Source organism: Biomphalaria glabrata, chromosome 14 (assembly GCF_947242115.1).
Source record: "Biomphalaria glabrata chromosome 14, xgBioGlab47.1, whole genome shotgun sequence".
Taxonomy (NCBI): Eukaryota; Metazoa; Mollusca; class Gastropoda; family Planorbidae; genus Biomphalaria; species Biomphalaria glabrata.
In genome coordinates, this window is record NC_074724.1 from 29,759,722 (window position 1) to 29,786,136 (window position 26,415).

At 32.8% G+C, this 26,415-nt stretch overlaps 1 protein-coding gene across 4 annotated transcripts; it reads right to left on the bottom strand.

The window, feature by feature from the left end:
- Window positions 1–676: 676 nt before the first annotated feature.
- LOC106059138 (dipeptidyl peptidase 8-like) lies at window positions 677–26,097 on the bottom strand. Of its 4 annotated transcripts, none has more exons than XM_056009419.1 (22): window positions 26,034–26,097; window positions 23,682–23,831; window positions 22,286–22,434; window positions 21,591–21,826; window positions 20,580–20,748; window positions 19,758–19,874; window positions 18,635–18,746; window positions 17,414–17,489; window positions 16,936–17,051; window positions 16,584–16,731; window positions 15,359–15,524; window positions 14,357–14,430; window positions 13,354–13,424; window positions 12,730–12,811; window positions 11,579–11,708; window positions 10,408–10,585; window positions 9,270–9,381; window positions 6,126–6,228; window positions 5,850–5,899; window positions 4,275–4,417; window positions 3,662–3,773; window positions 677–2,220 (listed from the first exon to the last, which is right to left on the bottom strand). In XM_056009419.1, the coding sequence occupies exons 2-22, from the start codon at window positions 23,792–23,794 to the stop codon at window positions 2,128–2,130; spliced, it is 2,550 nt and encodes an 849-aa protein (XP_055865394.1). In that variant the 5' UTR covers window positions 23,795–23,831; window positions 26,034–26,097; the 3' UTR covers window positions 677–2,127. The 4 variants fall into 4 exon arrangements, 3 of the variants coding, with proteins under 3 accessions (XP_055865394.1, XP_055865393.1, XP_055865392.1); XM_056009418.1 differs by having other exon boundaries at window positions 26,022–26,087; XM_056009417.1 differs by lacking the exon at window positions 26,034–26,097 and adding an exon at window positions 25,224–25,372.
- Between the last annotated feature and the right edge of the window lie 318 nt (window positions 26,098–26,415).

Here is a 26,415-nt window from a genome sequence, read left to right on the forward strand (position 1 = left end):
CATCCAATGCACTGAACAACATGGGAGCATCTAAGTCTACCTTAAGTAAGATTAGTGGAAAGTGAAAATACCTACAAGAAAGTCAAACATACTAGACATCGCTAAATGGAAGGCAATATATTCCTAGTGCCTAAAAGTTTTGCCAGATAGGAGATGGCTAGAAAGAGAAACCACATAGCTAACCAGCTAGACGATAGCCAAAAAAATTAGCTCTCAGACAAAAAATGTCGACAAGAGATTGATTCCTTCTTATTCTGATATTAAGTCAAATATATCTTAATGTTTACCACATATTATAATGTAATACCATCTTTCAAATGTAAGTGAATAATTTATTTCTATTTCAATAATGTACATAGACTTTAATGTATAAATAGAATGCCATCATTACTCTGGAAGTTATCATCAATCATTACCCAAATACTGTGATGATTTCTGACAAAATTCAATCACCTATTGAACAATTAAGGTCAAAGAAAATACTAAAACTTTGATTAAAATTCATAATAATCACAAATAATCTGACACATTAACAAGAAAAACATAATATACCTTTTAAAAAAAATACACTACCTCCTTAATACAACATATTAAGTGATTATTTTGTTCTAATGACTAATGATGAATGTTAGATTTTTTAAAATTATTTTTTACTCAAACCTTCGCCCCCCCCCCCCCAAAAAAAAATCCTGCTTCACCGAATGTATCAATCTACAAGACCTTATAATATTCTAGTGATAGGTCTTTAGATATACACTTAGAAGACATTGTGTAAAATGTTCCTGAACAATTATTTATCAAACTCTTGAATGCAGAAATACACCAGAAGATGTCGGTTTAAGATGAATATTTTCAGGTCCTCTAGCTTTTTTTAAAATTAATATTTTTTTTTTATAATTTGAAAAATTATAACGCTCAAACTATAGTTTTCTAGTGTGACCAACAAGCTAGTAATTCTTTTTCAAATGATATACATCAACTGTCAAATTTCTAGAAAAATCGGAGCCATTTTCAAAAACCCACCGTGTCCACCCTTCAGGGTTTTACCCACTTCGGTTGTGCTAATTGAATAGAGATATTTTTAAAAAATTAGATAATGTAAAAAAAAACAATAACAACACAGCAGTAATTTCAAATTGTTTAAAAAAAGAATTAAAATTGAGCAATTTTCATCTAAGTGACTGGTTTTGTCAACGTGTATTCATATCTAGAAGATAGTGTACAATAGGAAGTAGTTCCTCAAGAAGTCTGAAGAGGAACACATAAATGTCACAGCGGCATCCAAAAATTAAATACAGTATGTTGATCTTGAAGCCTCTGGGGAATTTTTACTGCAAGAACAATTATCATCAAAAAGAGAAAAGGTAGGAGTATTTTTAAAGAGTTCAATTTCCCAAAGGCAGCACTAGAGATATAAAACTATTTAAATGGTGTATTAATTTTTTTTAGCCAGGTTTAGAATGTTATTAATCATTTATCCAATGGAACCAGAGTGTTGTATAACTTGTACATAAAGTCTTTCAGATCTTATTAAATAATTTTATCAGAAACCAAATACATTTTTGCAAACATCCTACAAGTCCCGTTCTTTTCCTATCTGTATTCTAAGTGAATTCATGCAAACAGTTAGACCCACTTATCTGCGCTCCTATTGTTATCTTGTACACTTTCCAAGTGTGTCAATATCTTTTCAAGACAGCGCAATTTACATAGTGTGAAAATAATTGAATTCTTTTAAAAGTAAGCTTGAATGGGTATTCCTGTTTTCTATTTATACCTACCAATCAAATTGATGACTAACAAAACAAAGTCTTCTTCCTACAGCACTACAAAGGCCACATTAACAATGACAAGAAAAGAGTCTGACAGTAAAGATTCAAACTTTAGCCTCCCATCTCAAACACACACAGCTCTTACATCTTTTTGTTTTCATTATTTACAATTTATTTCTTTCATCATACAAGTTAAAAACTCTACAAGCTCAGAAATGTGTACAAATGGCCTTCACATTCAACATTGACCTTCACACAGATGATAAGAGGCCTGAAGGGGAAAGCCACTCATCCAATCATACAATATTTACAAAAATCACAAATGTTTGAAAGAGAAGTTGGCCAGCACAGATCATCATAAGTAATCCTGCAGGAACTTCAGCACCGTGGTCTTGTAGTGTTCACTAGCTTCATGGTTGCGTATACCATGCCGTTCATTGGGGTAAATCTGTTGAGACATTCAAAGATCATCTCAGAAATGCTATTTTCTAATTCAATGTTGTTAAACAAAGTTAAGTGCTGTGTTAAATAGATCAAAGATAAGAATGTTGTGATGATTTTAACAACCTTAATAAGAATATGTTTAAATTTTTAAAAAAGCTAAGGCCAGGGTTACTGAGTTATAAAGAATCCATGCATTGTATTTTGGACTTAGCGGGTTACTGTTGGAAGATGTGTTGACACTGATTCTATATTCAAAATTTTCTTTTTTAGCTCCCGAACCATCTCATATCTCAATATATATATCTCATTAAGTTTTTCACCTCTCAGCAAGAAGGTCACCCCCCAACAGGGGTACCTCGTCAAAATAGCGCTGACAAAGTATCGCGAACAAAACAGCGTGACAAAACAGCGTAGAAAAAGATATATTTTAGTCATTTTGAAAGAAATACTTTAGATATCGTAAAATATGAATAGAGCCAATATTTTAATTTTTTTTTAATTTTATCATAATTTTTCAGTCATTTTGCAGGAAACACATAAGATATCTTAAAACATGAAAAAGCAAAAATTATAATAAGGTAAAATGAATAATTTCAAAATAAAGCATTTATTTACATTATAAAAGTGTACTTTGAAAACACGTAAAGATACTTGTCAAATTTACACACATACACACACAAAGTTTCACAAAGTTAAATTTTAGGAAATGTCTCGTAAAAATTCCATCACTGGCTTGTTTCCATACATTGGCAATATAGTTATGCATTGTAATCAAAGGTGAAAAAGGGGAATGATATAAAATTTAAAGTACTCTCATTCTCTGCAAATATGACATAATTTCAGATCTATTAATATTGAAAAAGATAGAGACATCAACAAAAATGATGCCCAGGACATTAAATTACTAATAATCTGGCATTCTTATACCCATCATATATAAGTCCGTGCTATTTTGTCCTGGGCTATTTTGTCTGGAAATTTCTCGCTATTTTTTCTGCGCTACCCAACAGGTATCTACCCAAGCTTATTATTAGCTTGTTCATATAGAGAATGTGTGTCATGTGTTGCAATGCTGAGTATGCTTCCAAACCTACTGCCATGTATACAGCAAAGTATACCACCAAATAAAGCCAAACAACATCATTATCAAGCTCCATAGAATTGAGCATTTGTGAGGCTCAAATCCTCTTTTAGAGTCAATAAACAAACAAAAAACCTGCATATCCAGAATGTATATTTCTATACAAGTCAAGAGCTAACAAGAGCTAGTGGCTACTTTAACCTGTCAAATGAGAATTCAGCAGGTCTACAATACAACCAGCTTAACTTTTGAAAGCTTAGGCTTACATATGCCACAGGGTAACACTACAATAGTTTGAGAGGTTTGACCATGGGTCAAATTATCAGACAATATTCAATTTTTTTTATCCACACAAAATACTTACTTGAAGCTGGTGAGGTTTACAAGAGGTGACAAGGTGATTGATTAAAACACTGGAGTGGCGGAAGTGAACGTTCTCATCGATCAGGCCGTGAATCAGCAGAAGTTTGGTCTCACTGTCAGAGATGAGAGGGAAACTTTCATCACCAATCATAATCCAGTCCATGTTAACTCCCTATTATTCATTATTATCAATGTTGTTTACTAAAAATAAATATATCTTACATCATTAAGTAAACAGTTCCTGGTAATTATATAACTTGATATAACATTTACTTCACTTTAAACTATCAAACTATTGTATCACACTTAGAACAACTATTGCTTTTCAAATTTGTCATAAAGGACAAAAAAATACTTATAAAATGGTGAACATTTTGTAAAATTATATTAATACTAAAGGACATTAATGAATGTTGAATATTCATGAATAATATACCTACTAAGAAAAAAAACATGGTTACTTAGGACTAAAGAGACTTTTTTTTGTGTAGTCTAATTTGAGAACATTTCCTAATCTTTCACAAGTGAATAAAGTAAAGAACTAAAAAAAATAAATCCTAAACAGATCAATGACTTTGCAAAAATCAAGCAGGACTCCAAGCAGACGTACTTACTTATCTGGCAACATGTCTATGTAAGTCAGCACATTCCCTGCCTTGTAAACATCTGGGTTACTCTGAGGAAGGCCAATGTACCTTTCTGTGTAGCCAGTATCATACAGCTCCCAGCTGACAACAGGGGCACCAGCTATAGCCACCTACAAACAACAAAAAGTAGTCTTAACACTTCATATTCATTGATTTTAAGTTTCATACATTAAAAAAAAAACACAACATTGCCTTATCAACCCAGCTAAAGGTAATGGCTAGATCAAATAAGTTCAGCTTTGTAGCCAACAGAAAGTATCCTAGCTTCCTGCTACATTGAGTTCAAAATATGTTTATTAGCTTGCAGTGGATCTGAAGGGTGTTCTTCTTCTAACCAGCTTTTTACTGCTGAGCTGTAGGCTCTTTTGTAGTCTGTGCCAAGGAAAAAAGCATGCTTCTTTTTTCAGTTGTTCAGCACTGCCATACAGGGTGTTGGTTTTGTTGGGCTGTAGTTGGTAGTAGGGTCTGCCTAAGGTGGATTAGGAAGGGCCATTCAAATAGGATATGATTCACGTGATGGGTTATCATGATTAGTGTTGTCCCTAACGTGTTGCTAGTCACTGCTTAAATCTAGTGCTGCTTGTGTTCAATCCTAAAGCTTATTTTCAGCTGTATGTAATCCTAAAAAGTGATAGCTTTAATCTTGGTTGGAAGTTTGAGCAGTAATCGTCACAGGGTGCACTCATCTCGAGATGTTTACTTTCGGGAAAATCTGAAGGGTGTACAAATAAATAGACAATGGACTGCTCACACTCATGGAAAAAATGCTTATAATAATAAAGCTAAGCAGGACCTGAAGTGGACACAACACGTGAACAGGGCATGAAATAGTTAAGTGAAGAGTAACCTGCCGATTTGAGCTTCATCACATACTTAAATATTCTTTTTGTTATCTTATAAATAACAGATGTTACTTCAAAAGAGAAGATAATTACGTCCTTCATGTTTCCCAGTGTTTATCTAGTCAACATGTTAATTAGAAACTTAAATTCTGCTATGACGTTGGTTTTCCTGGCTGATTCAGGCAACCCATTCCATGCATTAGAGAAGAAGCACTTGTATGAATTAGTCCTAGTGTACAGAATAAGAAATGACACTTTATCTTGTGTCTTTCTGAGTATTTTATTAGGTTATGTTTTAATATTTTAGGGTATTATTGCTACTTTACTTTTTAATCTTCTGTCCTTTGTTACCTTCACCTCAAAGTTGTAGATTAAATAACTAGTGTGAAACAAAAGGTGTTACAGTACACATAATCTTCAAAAACCAAGCATTCAATTCATAGCTATTAAACAGTATTAAAGTTATAGTTTTTATATTTAGTTGGAAAACAAAACCATTGAACTATTAAATCTCAATAGTCAATACGCAAAACTCACACAGATACTAGGTATTACTTTTATGTCTTTGAAAACTTCCCTAACATAAAGGCATGAAATGGTCTCTCAGAATCCATTATGGACATCAGTCCAGGCTAAAAGTTTCAATGTTTTAATTGTTGTAACATTAGCTGCAAGCCAGTAAAGAAGTGAAGAGTCAAACCTTAAAAATATCACCTCTTTGTGCCAGTCCCATGAGTGATAGATAGCCACCTGAGAAATGAAAGAAACAAATGAAAATAAAATATTCTAACAATAAAATAATATTAATAGAGATGCAGAATAAATAGTAAATTGTTCCTTACACTATAAATGTAACAAGAAATTAAGAGAATACATCTTTATTTGTGCTTTTTAATTACTTTTATAAAGACTGGTTATTAAAAACTATAGCTATAGAAGTCTGTGAATAACAATATTACAAGTTCATATATCTCACCATACGACCAGCCATGAATGGCCACTCTGGACATGTCTATGAAATCATTCTGTGATGCCAGCCACAGCAGGCCTTCCACTTGATCTGTAATTTCCACTGTGCCCTAAACAGCCCAAAAGAAAACAGTGATAAATATATATGGGAAATATTAATTTATTTTTATTTGGTTAAAAGCCAAAATGGTCAGTAATAATTATAATTGTTTTTAATTGATAAAGGATCACATTAAATCCAGTATCCAACACCAAGGGAAAAAAATTGTCGAAACCATATATAAAAGCAAAACAAGAATTTGAATGTTTTGTTTTGTTTTATATGATTTGGACTTACTAAATAAATAAATTGGGTTTGCGTATCCTATATAATACAGAAGTTACTTCAAAAAAGAAGACAACTACGAATTCATGTGAAACACTGCACTCAAACTTAATTTTTGGAATCTAAGGCATTGCCATTATTGTTATAAATAAATGAAGATTACTTTGTCCAGCCCAAAGGGTTCAAACTTGGGACCATCCAAAGTGCATATCACATGACAAGGCAGCCATATTTAAAAACAAGTCTGGTTTATAACAGCTCAAAAGATGCACCTTTCAGAAAAGTTGTCCTAGCACCAATTACCTGACCTATCTACAGGGTTAGTAGCACTTTTCCATGACAAAATTTTAGGAGATTTTAGGAGGTTTTTTAAGGATGAAATGTATGATGTGTGTGTGTGTTTCCTATCCGTTTGTGTGATACATAGTAAAACATTCACAAAACTAAGCATTTATCAAATCAATTATTGTTATTTGATTTTAAAAATAATAAATATCTTGCCAATATGCCACAGAAACAATGTTATCAGCTGTGGTATGTCCACAGAAAATGTAATGAAAGTTATCTTTTAATCTAGTAACAACTTGACTGTCATCCCAAAACCTCAAACAACCATTTTTTTTTCAAAGATTTATTTAAAAACATTACAAATGGTTACTTTTCCATTTTTTTTAAAAATAAGAAACATTCTTAGAGATGCCTTATTCATGATGTATATTCTCTGTGATGGAAATGTACATTTTTAGTTCCTATGTGTATCTTATAGATACTAGTCATGGTGTGCATTTGAGGTAATGTTTTATTCTTCTATTAGTTTACTTAAATCCTTCTCATAAACAGAGCCAGTAATATATAGGGCAATATTGGCCTATTTGAATGTTTAGTTGACATTTGCTTACTAAAAAATGGCTTTTGGATTTTTTTGGGGGGGGGGATTTAGACCTATTCGCGTTTTTTTTTCCTAGCAGAATCATTTCCAACCCTATAGTTACCCTGGCTTTGTACCAGTGAAAACATTTTTACGGACTTTTCACAGCTGTATGAGAAATATTTTCGTTAAATCTACAGTAGATCTAGACTCTTGATCTAAGTCGCTAAAATTCGCGGACTTTTCACGGCTGTGAGAGAATTATCTTCACTGAATTTACAGTAGATCTAGACTCTTGATGTAAGTCACTAAAATTCGCGGATTTTTCAGGGATGTGAGAGAAATATCTTCACTATATATATTCTAGTGATTTAGCATAAATCTAGAGTCTAGATCAAAGTCACGAAAATTCGCGGACTTTTCACTGCTGTGTGAATATTATCTTCACTAAATTTACAGAAGATCTAGACTATAAAGCTAATTCGCTAAAATTCGCGGACTTTAACTCTAAGTCACTAAATTTTGCGGACTTTTCACGCCTGTGTGAGAATTATCTTCACTAGATTCTAGTGATTTAGAGTAAATCTAGAGTCTAGACATAAGTCACTAAAATTCGCGGACTTTTCGCGGCTGTGTGCGAATTATCTTCACTGAATATACCGTAGTCTAGATCTACGTCACTAAAATTTGCGGACTTTTCGCGGCAGTATGCGAATTATCTTCACTGGATATACCGTAGATCTAGAGTCTAAATTTGCAGGCTTTTCACTTCTTTGTGCTAATTATCTTCACTAGACAAAGTGATTTAGCGTAAATCTAGAATCTAGCGTATTTCTAGAGTAATCTAGACATTTGATGTATCGAGATCATTAAATTTACAAAAATTCACGGAGTTTTCAGGTTAGGTGCGAATTATCTTCACTAGATCTAAATCTAAATCTAGATACTATTAGGCCTACAGTTACTAGATACTAGCTAGATCTAGAAGATTTACGGACTTTCCACGCGAAGTCACTCTAAGTCTTACACTTACAAGAAGATTTTAGGTGAGAGAGGGCCCGGAGTAGTGTAGCCTACAAATTAGTCTTGTAATTGCTCTAATTATAGGCAATAGTCACTACAGACTAGATCTAGCGCGTCTTTTGTGGTAACAATAAATGACTTCAGAAAAATACTGCCAGGTGAAATGCTTGCTTGATCCAAGGCCATCTTCAATCACGAGGTCGTGCTTCACAAGTGGGTGAAAGGGGGTGTAGACGCGTCACTGGTCAGCTCATTAACACAGCCAGCCCGTAAGGTCATGCGATCAGAATGCCTAGTTACGCTGTTGTTTTTTCCCTCACATTTTTAGCAAGAAATAAGCAAAATTATATCTAAAAAAAAATATTTGGTAAAAATTTTAGGAGAGTGGACAAAATTTTAGGAGACTTTCGGCAATTTTTAGGAGAATTTTAGGATTTTAGGAGACTTTTCATTTTTTAGGAGATTTTAGGAGTTTTTAGGAGCGCTACGAACCCTGTATCTATAATAAAGATTTTACCATCACAAAAGACATACAGGACACTGATAGCAAAGACATGTACCATCACAAAAGAGATACAAGACACCGCCGATAGCAAAGACAAACAGACACAAAAACTCTTTTGTTCCTCTGACAATCAAATCATTAAATAGAAACAATCTGATATAAACTTTTCACATGTAAATTATGAATGAGTCTGGTGTGAATGTACAATTTTTTTTTTTTTTTTATAGTTACAATGTTTTGTTTGGTGTAATGCACAAATTGTAAGACAAATTTCCTTAGGGACAATAAAGATTATTATTATTATTATTATTAAATAGTCATTGGACAGCTACTTTGCCCAAAATAACAATTAAAGTTATGGCAGAATAGTTTCAACATCAGCTGCTTTGCCCATAAAAACCTAGCAATGATAGAAAACAAAAATACTTACCAAACTATTTTTGAGTACTCCTTCAAAATGTAAACCTCTGTTACTTGAGCCCCTTCCATCAATGACTACAACAACGTAGCCTTCAGCTGCTAATGTATGCAGGCGTAGAAATCTAATAATAACAAATAATTGGGCTGGTGAAAGTGTTGGTTTTTTTTAAATCATTGTGACTCAAGGGCAGATAGTTCTCAGCCAAACAGATTAGATCTCTATTTAGTAGCTGGCACACTTAGTTTAAAGCAATGCTCTCAACATGATTCTTCAGTGCACACACCACATATGCCGTGCATAAGAAATGAATTAGTTTCCCATACAAAAAAAGATTTTCTATCATCAAGTGCTTGAAATTGTTTGACATAATTATTTGCTCAGCTTTATTTAATGCACTAATTTTCTTCTTTCTCTAAATGAAGAATACTATACAAATTAATTCTACACAAATTTTACAGCCATCATACAGAACATGATTCCTAAAGAAGGCTAAAAATGTGATGAAAGAAAAAAAATTCCATGAGTGTTGAGACTATTCTTGATGTTTAAAAAATTAAGTTCCCCTTTCAGACCTTGTGGTCTATAGGGCAGATGATGTAAAGGTCATCTGTTTCTGTGTCCTATGGTTATGAGGGTGTCATGTGGCCAGCAAAAAAGTCAGGTACTCATTAGAGCTGGGTGGAATCAGAGGCGCCCAAAGATCCTGAAATTAAAAATCCCAGTCTTCACCAGGATTTGAACCCTAGACCCCGGTTTGGAAGCCAAGCGCTTTACCGCTCAGCCACCGTGCCTCCCCTTTCAGATCATGCGATCTATAGGGCAGATGGTCTTGAGGTCATCCGATTCTTTGGATTAACGAACATGGTGTCATTTGGCCAGCACAACGACCAACCGCCTTTACTTTCCCAAAGTAAAGTCAGGTACCCATTAGAGTTGGGTGGACTCAGGGGCGCCCTAAAAATTCAAAATCCCAGTCTTCACCGAGTTTAAAACCCAGGACCCCAGGTTTGGAAGCCAAGTGCTTAACCACTCAGCCACCACGCCCCCCTTCTTGATGTGTGTATGAAACATATTTCAAAGTGAATTTATTCAAAATTTATGCTTTGTCTAATGTTATATTTTCCCAAGAACAACAAGAGTAACTGACCTTTGCCCTTTGAATGAGTTGCTCACCATCTGGACCTGAGGACCTCCGTAGACAAACAAAACTGTCGGGTATCTCTTGCCTGGCTCACGCATGCGAGGAAGGAAGTATAAGCCATAAGCTACGTGGCCAGCTCTGCTGGGATATTGGAACAGATTTGGAGGTGTGTAGCCAAAAGTGTCTGTAAAAGACAAAAGTTGTATGGAACATGTGTTTAAGTCATATTTTTTTTTTATGAAGATATCCTAACAAAAAAAAATTTATGACACATTGCTGTCATATCAGTATAAATAAAAGACCAACTAAAAGATAAATTTATATGTTATTGGAAAATATTAAGAGAATATAACACCTAAATGCATATACAATCCAACTGAGAAAAATACTGAAAAAAGGGAAAAATGTTTGGCTTGGAAGATTGTAATTAAGTAACACACACAAAAAAAAGTATTAAAATAGAAGCAATTAGTTATTTAGAATTCATTATTACAAATACAAAATCCAGTTAATGCAACAAAATTATGAGTTAAATATATTGTTTTGAACACCCTAGGGTGGCCCCTATTTTCTTTTTGACATGGAGGCAATAAAACACATAAAAATCATTTCTAATTTAAAATTAACATTTAGCTTTGCAATTAATTTTTCTATATTTCAATAGACGAACAGAATATATAGGAACTAAAAAATTAGATATGCGGCATGTTAAGACCAATTTAATATCTTGTCACCTGACTTTTGGGATTTTGAATTTTGGGATTTTTAAGGCACTTCTGAGTCCACCCAGGTCTAATGGGTACCTGACATTAGTTAGGGAAAGGCAAAGGTGGTTGGTTATTGTGCTGGCCACATTACACCCTCATTAACCTAAAGCCACAGAAACAGATGTCCTTTACATCATGGTCTGAAAGGGGAACCTTTTCTATGATATGACTCTATTAATAATCAGTGTCAAACATCACTATAGCAGATCGGTAGGTTCTGTACCAACTTATTTAATAAAAACACTGACTCAGAATCACAACTCATATTTCTAAAATATAAAAAAAAAAAACTGTTGGATAGATGATTCTAGAATCAGAGTAAAAAGAGTCCAAGAGTACCAGTCTTTTCCTTAAGTTATTATAGGCATAAGGCCCTGTTGTACAGAAACTACTTGACTATTTTGACGTACCTATTTTTGGTGTCAAGGAGCCGAGGTAGGACGCTCTAATGTGTCCCCACTCTGTGTGTACTATCTTGTAGACTGCACTTTGTGGGGGTGAATTTAAAGAACTGTACACTGTGACATATTTACTGAAGTCCTGAAAAAAGGAAGACTATTAGAGGAGACTTTAAAAAGGTTTAGAACAAAATAACAACTGCACCTTAGACCAGTGCAAAAGACTTAGACTTTTGCAAAAATTTATTAAGGTTTTGAACCAGTGCATTGTGGTGACCCAAAATAAGGAGTTGTTGATTTCTTTCTAAAATACGTAAAATTCATTATATTGATTATTGAAAATTTATAATGTTTTATTGCACAGAAACACACAAAATGTATACAAGGAACTATTTTTTGTACAACTAGATGGGAGAACTTTGACAGTTTGTTTTTTCTGCACTTGGCTTCTAACTGTACATCTGGTCCAGGCAGTCGGAACATTCAATGAACAACTAATGCTTTTAAAAATTGTTATTGTGATAACATCTCTCTCAAACAACTCTAAAGTGTTGTGTTTTAAAATCAAAACATACTTGACTTCTTACAAAAGAATTGAGCTCAACTTCTGTTCAATTCTCTAGTTGTTGAACTAAATATATGAAAGAGAACCTCTTCCACTACTTAAACAAACACTGTTGAAAAACTTTTGAATCTCTGCAACAGAAGAGTCTTAGAGGGAGAGAATGTTCAGCAAATAAAACTGGATATTAAAAAATAATTTAGGTTTACTTTTACTAGTATGAAAAACATTGACCCTAATATACATGTGCAAATAGAATCAAGTCTTAGTTTGAATTTTACCGAAAATGGAAAAAAATAAAACCATTTGTTTGTTTTTTCATTAAAAAAAAAGAGATGAGAAAATTTGTTTATTATTTTTACAGATCAAAAAATATTTGAAAAAAATTATGATTTTTTTTTTCTTCAGAAATTAATGGGTCTAAAAAAAATCTCAGAATTTCCTTACATTTCAGGAAAATTCTCATCACTCTTTAGAAAACAATTTTAAATTTTAACATGACCAAGTGCCTGACCACCCTATGTCAAATGATAATAATTATATTTTAAAAAATGTAACCAAAAGCTTTAAGTCGTGTTAATACTGAACAGCGCTGAGTTACCTGACTAATATGGACAGAGTGGGAATGGCAAGGCTGTGTTAGCTGCTGCACTGGTGATGGTTGGTCATACCTTGTGACGTATCTAAGGATCAACCATTAAAATTATCAATAACATATTTATTTTAAAAATTAATAATTTAACTGGCTGCAACATATAAAACAATGTTTGTTTCTTTTTTTATTATTTTTTCTCAAACCTTGTTGAAATATTTTTAATACATATTAATGCCTTAAATGTAGATCTACTTTTGTTTTACAAGAGATTTATGTTTTTTGTTTGCTATATCTTGAAAAGATTATTACTGTTGGGAGCTTCTAATAATGCTGTCCAATTACAGTCTCTATGTAAAAACTGGCACATTACTTTTAAAAGCAAATCAGAACCAAAATTTCAAGACCAAATTTACACATAACAGGAAGCACTCTAGGAATAGACACTGTACCAAATTAATGCATAATTACATAATAGTAAGCATTTTAGTAATAGACAAAGAATTTTTTTTTTACAGTGTTCTTCTGCCAGAGGCAAAACAAAATTAAATCTATACATACATTTATATTATTTCCTATACTAAAAACGTTTATAGTTTAACTCTCAGTATACTAATGAAGACTAATACTTACAAATGAGACTCTAATGGAGAATCTTTCAAGGCCATAAAATAGACCAAATGTTTGGACTCGTCAACCCAAAGCTGAAATTTAATTTGGCACAATTTACAATGCTATGAAAAGACATGAACTTGTCTAAATGCGTCTTGTTTTTGTTTGATATGTTTTGAATGTTCCTTCAGAATTGAAGATTATTACATTCTTGCCCAGGGAGGCAGGGGATGGCAGTGGGCAGGGTTGAAACAATCAAGACGATAGTCCAGAGCACATACCACCATATGCCATCCTAGCAGCATGTACTATAAAATAATACTTGTGCTGCATTGAGGAAACTCTGCTGGGCCAAAATTAAAATAAAAACTTCTTAGTTTGTAGCTGACAGGTCCAAAATCTTTTGTATACTTTCGGTTCAGGAGGACTTATTCTAAATTCAATTTCCAAATGTAAAAACAGTGTGGTACTAAGTTAATAGAGAAGGACAAATAAGAAAAAGCAGAAAAAATTTTAAAATAGATATGGGTTTGAATATTTATATTGTATACGGTGATCAAGGTAGTGCATTTGACAACTAAGACAAAAAATTTTGAGTCTTATCTTGTCAAAAGATCTGTTTTTCTAGGTAGGGAGCAAGGTTGTCTCTGGGTTTATTTAGCTTTATGACATCTGTTGGGAAAAGAAATTCATATGGAAGAGCTTTTGTCCATTAGTATCATATTACTATTTGTAAGTCAGAAAGAAAATCTTGTCTTGTCATAAACAATGATGCCATTATTGCCCTACAAGTGGACAAGCAATATATATATATATTTAAAAACAAAATACCAAGGTTCAAGGTTACTTCTGCTAAAAATGTAGGAGGAGGACACAATGAAACACTTCCATTTAAAGACAAGCAAAGAAAAATTATTTATTATTAAAAAAAAACACTTTTAAACTAACATGAAAAGAAAAATATGAGCTACAGATTACAATTTTTATTTGCATTGATAACACTCTAGCATAAGTCAAAATTTACCTCTTTTGGTAGAACCACCCATTGACCTGATGTAATAGGCACCTCACTGATGACCTTGCAGCTGACATAGCTGTCTGAAAATAAAAAGGATGAGATTGTCATGTGCGAGTTCTTGATTTTGTTCTTAAACGGCAAAAAAAATTCAAACTCCTTTTAACAGCCTTCACCTTTTTTTGGTCACCAGTACATTTCTATAGTGTCTACTTTTTGTCACCAGTACATTTCTATAGTGTCTACTTTACACAACTCTCTCTCATCAATTTTCTAAATCTAAAATCACTAACTGTACAAGTTTTTATATTGAATCTCTAGCTGCTCGTTCAAATAACAATACACTCTCACAATCATCTTTTTTCACCAGCTCCAGACAGGATGTCAACTGCGCTCTGCTTATACAGGTCACCAAGGTTATCCATTATATATATGCAAACACACACACACAAACATGGCATATTAAACTGAACTTTAAGCCTCTTTTTCAAACTCTGCACAGAGACCAACACAACCAAGTGATTGCATTCAGTCTAAAAGCACCACAATAAAAAGCTTCTATAAGAAAGATTGTATAAGAGATTGTATATGAGATTGTATAAGAGATTGTATATGAGATTGTATATGAGATTGTATAAGAGATTGTATATGAGATTGTATATGAGATTGTTTAAGAGATTGTATAAGAGATTGTACAAGAGATTGTATAAGAGATTGTATAAGAGAGAGATTGTATATGAGATTGTTTAAGAGATTGTATAAGAGATTGTATAAGAGATTGTATAAGAGATTGTATAAGAACTTGAATATGAGATTGTTTAAGAGATTGTATAAGAGATTGTATATGAGATTGTTTAAGAGATTGTATAAGAGATTGTATATGAGATTGTATAAGAACTTGAATATGAGATTGTTTAAGAGATTGTATAAGAGATTGTATATGAGATTGTTTAAGAGATTGTATAAGAGATTGTATATGAGATTGTATAAGAGATTGTATAAGAGAGAGACCTGTTTGGTCTCCCTGTCCTATCTGAAGACTCTTGTTTCCATTCATGACTAAACACAGCTGTGATTTGATGAGGTACAGATGACGGTAGCCTGACTTCTCGGAGGCGTAAATGAATGAAATTTCACTCTCTGAGGTTTGAGGGAAAAAATGTAAAAGATCGTGGACCTGTGAAATTCAAAAACAAAAACTTTGATTTAGACTTCATCATTTAGCAAGTAAAAAACATTTAACTTTATAAATAGTTCAATAGTTCAATGTGTGTATAAGGTTTTTTAAGCTGGCAGTGAAGTGTTAATGTCATGAGACATCCAGTGTCATGTCTTGTCACTGCTGATTCTGGCAAGCTTTTGTTTAGTTGTTAAATAATTAACAAGAATAACATTAAAAAAATACTTAAAAAACAAACCAAAGCTTATAACTTCATCCGAGATTGGGTGTGGGAGAAATAAGGTGTACAAACTTTTTATCAGACAGACAGACATATGATATACTTAAGGAAAATTATGTTCATAGGAAAATAGGTTAATTGTAGTGACCTAATAAAACACTACAGGAAGACATGTCTTGAAGCTAGGCTTTATTGAACAAGAATGACAAAACAGTTCACATAACACAGTACACACACACACACGAGCTGACCTGGACACCATGACATTTTGACACACTAGAACAGATCAGTTCACAACACACAACAGGAAACATAAATACACAACATAGCTTATATAAATAAGTTAATATAGCATGATGTAGATTAGAGCTCAAATTAGAGAAGAGGGATGTTTATAAGAATTTAAGTAATGTTCCCCTTTCAGACCTTGGGATCTATAGGATGTTAAGGTCATCTTTCTGGGGCCCTTGTTAACAAGGGTGTCATGTTGCCAGCACAATAACCAACTGCCTTTACTTTTCACCAACTAATGTCAGGTACCTATTACATTGGACTCAGAGGCGCCCTAAGGATCCCAACATAAAAATCCAAGTCTTCACCAGGATTCAGACCCAGGACCTCTCAGTTCAGAAGCTAGGTGCTTTACCCCCTCAGCCACCACACATTACGTTTATAGGAAAACAAGTCAATGCAGTATGAGGTACATTGGAGCTCAAGCTAAGGAAGGGTGATGTTCATGAGAATTGAAGTTAGGGAATGATGATGTTCAGAACTATGAAAGTTAAATGTCCATGAGAACACAGCAAAGTTCAATTTAAAAAAGAATATTTACTAACATTGATCCAAATATCGGATGTTTCTTCATATATACACTGGATGAAAGACGAACAGGAACCTGGTGTGGTAGCAGTGTAGAATATAGAAGGGGAGATAAGCATGACAGCCTGTCTCATCTGTAATCTATCAATCAAAACTGCATAGATACTGAAAGTAGACATCCAGGCAAATTTGTAAATAAAAATTTCAAGCAGGTTTTATTTTACTTTTTTTTTTAATTGGTTTTGAAAAATAAAAAATTTACAGTAGTCAAATGCAACCATAAACTCAGAAGAGAACTGCTATTCCTGTAGGTATGATGGAGGTAGTGGCCCGCTAAACAGGATGTAGTTAAAAACAGATTCTACTCACTACTTCCCATCAGGAGTCCAGCCTGCTCTTGACAGGTACTCTGCCCAAGGACAAGCATCAAACAGAGCTTCCTTCATGCACAAATCTTTCACCTGAATATCTTCCACCTGAGTTATCTAAACGATCAAATGACCAAAATTAGCATAGAAAATAATTAGCAAACAATAGACGCTATTTTAAAAGACAAACTTTGTTTGTGTTTAAAGCATTAAATCAAAGTTGGCATCATGTTTTTATCACAAAGTATCTAGAAGCTTAAGGAACTCACACTATAAATGTGCTATATATATATATATATATATATATATATATATATATATATATATATATATATATATATATATATATATATATATATATATATATATATATATATATATATATATATATATATATATATAGTATAAAATTCCTTTGGTTGTTAAGACTTTTATACAAATCCACACATGGGTGTGAGACACAGAAAAAAGCGACTTACTGCCCCTGAGAATGAAATGATGATTTCTAATAGTTTTAAATTGCTGTAGGCATTGTTAGCACCTGCCTTGGGATACCTGTAGATGAAATGTAAACTTGAAAGCATCAAACTTTACAAAGCCCTTGTCACCTCACAATAGAACTTTTATTCTTACAAGGGACGTATATCATCTAGTTTGGAAGAACAAGACAAATGAACAAAACAATTTAAGTGTCTTGAAAAAGTTATACGTCAACTAATTCTAAAAGTCTCAAACAACCAACTAATATAAATTTTAAAGATTTACTATCTCCGTAAAGTTACTTCCCATATTTATATTCTGATGTCTAAACTCCATGAGTTGTGTTCCTAAGGTGATATCTACCAACAATATTAAGAAGTCAACAATACTCTTTATGAAAAATGTCAGACATTTCAACCTGTCATTAAACATAAGTAATTTATAGCAAAATACAACATTTGTGATTAATTGATGTACTCTTATTGTTAATGGAAAAATTCCAAGATGAGGCACACTGTTCTGATGGTCACATTGAATCTCAATCATGACAACAGAGGTTTAGTTTAGATTTAGCTTAGGCTGCTTAACTTGGGGACAAAAAATTAAGACATCCTCCTATTTATTACAAAGCTTATATCAACTCTGTCTGTCAGTCTGTCTGTCAAGTAAAAAGTTTGAACATGTTTTCTCTCCCAGTTCTCTTTCTCTGATCCAGTTAAAACTTTGCACAGTTATTCACTGATCCTGACAAGACATGAATCAATCACAAAAATTAACCAACTAGTTAATTAATTGTTGGGGATTAATTATTTTGTTTGATTTCAAAATAAGAGGAATAGATTCTACTTAATGAGATATGTGGATGTATGGATTACATTCTGTCACATTTATTTCTCCCACTCCCTGTTCGTGAATCAAGGTGAAATTTAGCATAATTATTAGTTAATCAATCAGTATTAATTAACTTTTTTTTATACCTGAAAGGGAGCTTAACCCGGACATCTTAAGATAAATGGCAGTAATTAGCATTTTTTCCCCTTCAATAAGCTTTGTTGGTTTTTTTTCAAGTATTCTTTTTTTTTTTTTTGCTTGTCAGTATTTAGTAGGTCTGTCATACACGACACTATGAATCTAATCTAATTACACAAAGACAAGCAGAAAATTGTGTTTCAAAACTTAGTATGCTTTAAAGCAAAGCTCCATCTCAATGTAATGGTTACCTGTATAGTTCAGAACAGTTGGGTTCCTGGCCAGTGGGTGAAAATATAGACAAAATTTCTACATCTGTTTCATCCACCTCCTCATAGAGTAAACGATACATTTTTCTACCATCTAGAAACATAAATCGAAGATGTATATAATAAAGCAGATAAATCATCTCACAAACAGAGTGTCAATCAATTTAAACAAGAAAATGGATAGCAACTTTAAAAGTTTTAGTGGGTCCTTTTTGTTTCGTTAAAAATGTAAACTTTAAAGTCAGTTTAATTTGAATTAAATTTTTTTTAAAATTACATTAAAATGCAGGGCATTTGTTCCTAATAAAAAACTGAGTCAAGTATTAAAATACTTTGTAGTAGATTATAAACTTTATATATATATAGAGAGACTATATTAAAACTAATTAAAGTATGTGTAGGAAACCTTTATTAGAAAATTTCCAGATTTGACTTTTCATTTAGAGGTACCAATCTTTGATCATATTTGTCAGCATTATAAATACTAGCTGTGATGATATATGTTAAAGTACCAGATGACAATGATGTCTTGATGTTACAATGAGACTGTGTTGATCAGACATTGTGTTTCTGATATTATAGTTTTGTACAATTCTCCATTTAAGACAATTTTAGAATTCTCAAACAATATTGTGATGCCAGAGATACTACTTCAAAGTATAAACTCAAAACTGAAATCTTCTTTAAATTAAATACAATGCTTTTATTCTGGAGCTAGGAATCATTTTAATAATATACACACTACATCAATGTACAATACAATTCAATTTAAATTCTTTTACTCTAGTCATCGCTCTATCTCCTCTATCTCTATCTCCTCTATCTTTTTTAAATACTATCTCTCGTCCCTTTATAGTAACGTCAAAACTATTTTTAGAGCTTATGAAAAAAACGTCATCGTTTTAAATAAACTTGTCATTACTTATCAACAACATGCAAACCTTGTGCTCGAAAGTATTCAATCTAAAAATAAACTTAATGCAATAGTTGCTTTATGTTACATGACACTAACCAATATTTCATTGTAAGAAGTAACAACAATTAAATTTTTTTTATGTCATTGGATGGCCATGGGGAAACTATCCTACCCCTATGGAATCAATACCTGGAAGTCTCTGAAACTTGGGACACCACCAGTAGCCTGTGTACCTATCAAATTCTTCTTGTATAACAAATCCTGGCACCCCTGCGCTAATAGGATCATCTTCTAAACGAACATCTCCTGTAACAAAAATAGGGAAGATTATTTACAAAGCAAAATACTAGCAACTAAACTAAGAAATTTTGGTTATTAAATAGTTTTAAGTTACTTTGGAAATGTTATATATGCAAAAGATAATTGGTGGGAAATTAAAAGTTAAGTTCCCTTTTCAGACCTTGTGATCTATAGGGCAGATGATGTCAATGGTCAACTGTTTCTGTGGCCAACTGCCTTTACTTTTTTTTTTTGCCAAATAATGTCAGGTACCTATTAGAGCTAGTTGGACTCAGAGGCGCCCTAAAGATCCCAAAATTAAAAATCCCAGACTTTTCCAGGATTTGAACAGGTGACCCAGGCCAAACCTTTTACCACTTAGCCACTGCACCTCCTGGTGGGAAATTACTTGTTACCAAAGCCAAATCAGAGATGTTAAGGCTTCCAGTTCAAGCTAATATTGCTTAAATTGATAATTGCATTGGAAATGGTAGCCAAGTGGTTAAGTTCATGGCTTTCAAACTGATGGGTCTCTTATTATTAGTCTTGATGAAGACTACCCTGTTTAGCTGGCCTAAATGACACCCTTATAAACCTTTGACCATAGAAACAGATGAACTTTATATTATATGCCCCCCCCCCCCCCAAAATAGATCTGAAAGGGGTACCTTTTTTTTTTTTACTGATGATTGCATAATTTAACCATTTTGTTATTCAGTAAATTGGACTCACCTTTATGTGCATGTGTTAATCTAATTTCTTTCCCAGAATGGAGGCAGGTCAACCAGACGTCCAATTCATGTATGAAGGCTACCATATCACTATTACAAGGGCAGATCTTGGGGTCAAGACGTGCCCCAAATGTTGATGTTGGAATTTCTGTAGGAACATCTAAGGAATCCTTAGCAATAAAAAAAAATACGGGGTATATAATTTGTCATTTACTTTTCAAATTTCTTAACAAATTTTCAATCATTATCATGTTAAGCACCAAAAAAATTCAGTTTAGTTTGATGGTATAGCATATTTTTTTCCTACAATAAATTAAAAAATCACCAAAACTTTTTCCAAGCCTTTACCCCACTAGTGCCTATTTCCAGTTTGAAAGACTCCCATAATTTGCCTAACTCTGAATTAAAAAAAAAAATAAAAAATTTTAATTAAAAAAAAATTATTATACAAAACAATAGTCTGTAAACAGCTTTTAAATATAGAAAAATATGGCTAGTTTCAAATAATATATACTTTTAATATCCTTTAAATCAAAGCAAGGGAAAAAAATCTTAATTTCCTGGGTGGGACTTATACACAGGGGCTAAGGACCTGTTCGTTTCAAAAATTAAAAAAAATATAATAAAATAGCTAAACATTTTGGTTTCCAGGATCTCGTTCTTAAGGAGACATGATGAGCTCTTCTTATCGGAAAGTTTAAAAAATAATAATAGCGTCTCAATGCATTCTACCACATTAGGCATTGAATGTGACTTTACTTCCTATTGCAATAGGCTCTAGTGGGTTGAACAATGAAAACAATTTATTTTATAGTGCATTTTTAGAAATATGCATTTTGCTATTCATTTTGTAGGCGTGTTAATTTTAGTTAAGTTTCAAAATTTTAAGACTCTTTCATAAACTGTTAAGAAAATTATATTAATCCATTTGAGTGTTTGTAAAAATAGAAAAACTAAGGATAATTGCTTTAGCCTGTGTTAAAGGAGGAATGACAATGACCTCTGAACTTACATTGTCATAGCAAACATATAAGCTATTGTTAGCAGGGAAGATAAACAAGCCGTCTTCAGCTAGAAACTCGTATGCCGTCAAACCATAAGAGCCAAGCCTCTTCCTCTCTCTCATCAGCTGCTCTTCCCTGGACATAGGCACTGCATTGGTGTTTGGCTGTCGCTCAAATACGGGTGAAATCCAGAAAAGTGCACTTTGGGATTGTTCATTTCCAGATTCAGAGTCGGTAGAATCATCTGGTGAAAACAGACATGTACAAAAAAGTTATGAATTACATTTTATTATGAAGTGATGAAGCTATATGAGTTAGTTAGCATCTTGTGAGACAGAAGTCTTTTGGTAAAGGCAATCCTCCAAATAGAGGCATGATCTACCAGTGTGAAAGATTTAGCCAAGACTGCACCATAAGATGTAAATATGTAAAACATGATGCCAGGAATTTCAGCTGTAATTCATAACAACTAGAAAGTTCACCAAGAAATGAAGACATGGTTTTCTTAATAGCCTAGCCTAAAGCTATCAACCAGTTTGGCTTCACTTGTAAGATCCACCATAATAATTTATTTTTTTTAATTCACATACTTTTTTTTTAATCTAAAAGGTCAACATAAAGATCAAGCTTGAAATTTGATAACTAATAGCAGTATTGCTATTATAGATTACATTCTTGTGTTACTTAAGAGCAAACTAATTACCTATGTCTACTTTGAGGAGGGTACTGTCTCGTCCTTTCTCAGGCACACCAAGAAAATAGAGTCGAGTGTAGGGATCTTCCATGTCGGAAGATATTTCCCTAAACTGGAAGTTGCCAGGAGGTGAGGGAGTGATTCTTGTTATGTTTTTTCTGTGAACATCAACAAGAAAACATTTTTATGCACCAATTTTTGTAAAAAACTCTTCGCATTGTGAAAATAAATAAATATATACTGTATTTTACATAGATTTTAGACATATATACTCCATATTACTGCTGGAAAAGTGATATCTGGTATATTGATAGTAAGTATAATGTAGTATAGGATGCGCTCCAAACTGTCTTCACAATTGTTCTGGGTTATAGCAATTAGGTAAATTGCCAAGCCATGATAATAATCTAATTAATATTAAAATCAATGAAGTTAAGCCAAAAATTATGATTATTTTAAAAATCTGTTTCCTTGCTTTTACATATAGATAATGCCATTAAACTAGCAAAAAAAAATTAAAAAATACTATTTTTTTAAATGTAGCTTATATATAAGAAAAAGAACTGCACATTTATAGCCATATCTCTAAGTACTGTAAACATTTATTTCCTTTTTTATGTCAAACAAAATTAATTCATTACCATTAATTAATTGAATATATTTTTATTGTTTCATGCTTTGTTAGGGATTATGAATAATTGTACAAAATTTCAACTTGATCCAAGAATGGGAAGTGGGAGAAAAAACACATACAAAATAACTACCAAACAGACAAAGTGAGTTGATATAAGCTTTGTAAATAGGGACTTTGTTTGTCTAGTAAAAAAAAACTAAGACTGTTTGTGTTGACTCTGTTAAAGATCGTTGGTAAAAAAAAGGTGTGATAGAATGTGGGCTGATTTATAGTGTCAGGTGACCATTGATGACCTCTGTCTGACAAAGTGTGGGGCTGGTGAACACTACTGAACAAGAAAGATTAGTTCTGGGGGACTTTGCATGGTCATGTGGACTTTAGACTGGACCTGTGTATAGTTATTGAGGTTCAGTGGTTTGTATTCTTTTTGGAACTGTCCATGATTTCACTATGCTTAACAATTTTATTTTAATACAAAATTTTCACCACTACTTCCATGTGATATGTAAGCATAGATATGGAATATATTTGCTCTAAGAATCAACCTAAAAACTTTAATCTAAAATTTATGAGTTTTCATATCAACAAAAAAAAATCTATTCTTAACTATTCAGATAATCTTCACTTTTTTCTTCTTTTTTATTTAAATTACTTTATTTTATGTTATTCAATTTCTAATTAATGCAAAATGTACTTTTTCATTCTCTATTTCCCAGCTATTGCAAACTTTTACCTTAAGTAATTAAAGCTAACAACAGAATGTCAACAAACCTAATTTCTCTTGCTGCATTTCGAAGCTCTTGCCAAGTTTTTTTATGCCCTTGATGGGGTTTAGGTGGAGATGCTGTTGGTAAATCATAAGCATCAAAATCTTCAGATGCCATTTTTTTTTTGTAAACCCCTACTTGCTATATATTTAGACTGAAAAAAAAAAAGATTTAAAGGGTTTAACACACAAAACAAGACTTCTAAGGGAATTTAAGGTTCTTTTTTAACACAATTTTTTTTTTTTGCAGTATGGAGTAAAAAAAAAAAAAAAAACAGAGGGGGGGGGGGGGTAAATTTTTTAATAATAAAAATGTTTCTTAAATTAGATAAATGCATATATATATATATGGCATATTCAAATTATAATCTAAAGCTTCTTTTTTTTCTTTTCTGATACTGATGATTTGTAAATATTTATGTCTCTGATTTTAAAAGAATATATTTTATTTCAGAAAGGGATTAAAAGGTAGCACCATATACAATTGTAAGAAGTGGGTAAATGAAATGCTTCTATTTAATTCTTGTATACACCAGCTTTTCCTAGAGTGTAAGCCATGAATAAGCAACCTGCTGTTCCTCACTATCATAAAAAGTATTGGTTTCCATTATGAACTTTATGAAGGCAGTAAATGGGGATTTGGGGGGGGGGGGGGGGGGGGGGGGAGAGAGAGTCATTATGGCATTAGATTATTTCATTATATTCTGTGTGTAACAACAAATGCCAGACATAGATTTATAAATAAGGCACCTAGAAGAAAGAGATGGCTGGGATATAGATCTAGAATCTAGACTATATTGTCTATCTAATATATGGAATAAAGTGCGAAGTTCCATCGCATTAAGCCCACTGGCAGCAATTTTCACGTTTGGATTTTTATAGCACCGTAACGGTCTGACCAATGAAAAAAACTGATTCAATGGTATCTCTGAATTCCTCGTCCTTTTGTCTATAAAAATAGATCTGATTTAATGTATCACTAGGCTTAGTTAAAATTAAATATACGGTCAAAGAGGCGTAGGGTGGGTATCGCAAAGCATACTTTGCATCGATCGGATTTCTCCCCTATTTAGTACGCTTGATCTGGATGATGGAAGGCTCAAGTAGATCAAGGAAAACATGTCTAAAATATGTTTTAAACTTTAATTTTCACTATGAAGTCATTTTCTTTTTAATTCAGCACAAGAACACTATCCATTGCCACCTTTCCCATGCTCCACAACTTCAAATAGTCTCTTTAAGCTGATGAGCCATCAGACTTAAAAATAGCCCTAAGCCCATGACCCATTTCCTTCACTACCGGAAGGTAAAAAAAAATAATTCCACACCTCTTGAGTATGACCACATCATGAACTTAGCCTTTACAAGGAAAAGGAAATAGTAGGTGTCGGATGTGAAGAAAAAAGGTGCATCCGCAGTAGCAATATTATGTAGTGTCGGAAGTGAAGAAAAAAGGTGGGTACATCCGCAGTAGCAATATTATATGTAGTAATTTGGTAAACATTCTAATAAAAAAGTTTTAGCAATAAAAAGTGAACAGATCGAACCTCTATACAAATCAGGGCTGTTCGAGCTTCGCACTTTACTATATTTAGATTGACTAGATTACTCTAAGTTAGACTTTGTCTTTACAAAAGTAGATAAACTGACTAAGACTAGTAAGACTAAGTCTGCAATAATCTTGACACAGAGAGTCAGAGAGTCGAAGAGAAAGTTTTAATAAATTCAAATGGGAAACAATAACAATAATAAAAACATGAATGAATAGATCTATTATTCTATACTGATACTTATTACTGATACTACTATATTATATTGTCAATATTCAATAATATTGTCATAGTCATGATAATGTCATCATATTGAATAACTAGTCTAGACAATCTAGACTGAGTGAGACTCTACTCTAGACTAGACTCTAGTTCTAGCTAGACTAGCTACTGGCTAGAATCTACAGTAGACTACAGTCTAGCTCTGTAGCTCAGGCTCAGTAGCTGCCTATTAGATCTAGAGTCTAGTCTAGTATTAGTTAGAGTAGTAATAAAGTAGACATAGTATTTTATTAGAATTAGAGTATTAGATCTAGTAATTTACTTAATTTACTAAAAGTTCTTGAAAAGTCTAACTGACTCTAACTTATTAAGTCCTTAACTTGCTTAAGTCTTAAGTCACAGTCTAACTAAACGGTGCAACAGTCATGTGTTATTGACTTATTGTCAATAGATCTATATAGACTATATATGTAGAATCTAGATCTAGATGAAATTCTCTAGAATCTAGTCGAGTAGATCTAGAATCTAGACCCTAGTAGATTATATAGTCTATAAAGTATAGTAGATATAGACCTAGTAACCAACTTTTATGTATCAAGTCAGAATAAGAATAGGCACAAAATAATAACAGGAAGTGAGCCGTGGGAATGTCCATGGATGCGCATTAAAGTAACAAAGTTTCGTACTTTTAAAACTGATTTTATAATAATTCTTACTAGAGATTATTTGATTCACTGCTCTTATCTTATCTTATATAATACAGACGTTACTTCAAAAAAGAAGATGATTGCGTCCTACGTGTCATGCATTAAGTCAGGCACATAAACCAATGACCAAAATTCTGCTAAGTCACTGGTTTTCCTGGATAGCTCAGGCAACCCATTCTATGCTCTAATGGCTCTAGGGAAGAAGTGGCATTGTACTAATTTGTCCTAGCATATGAAATGAGGAATGTGCCTTTATCTTT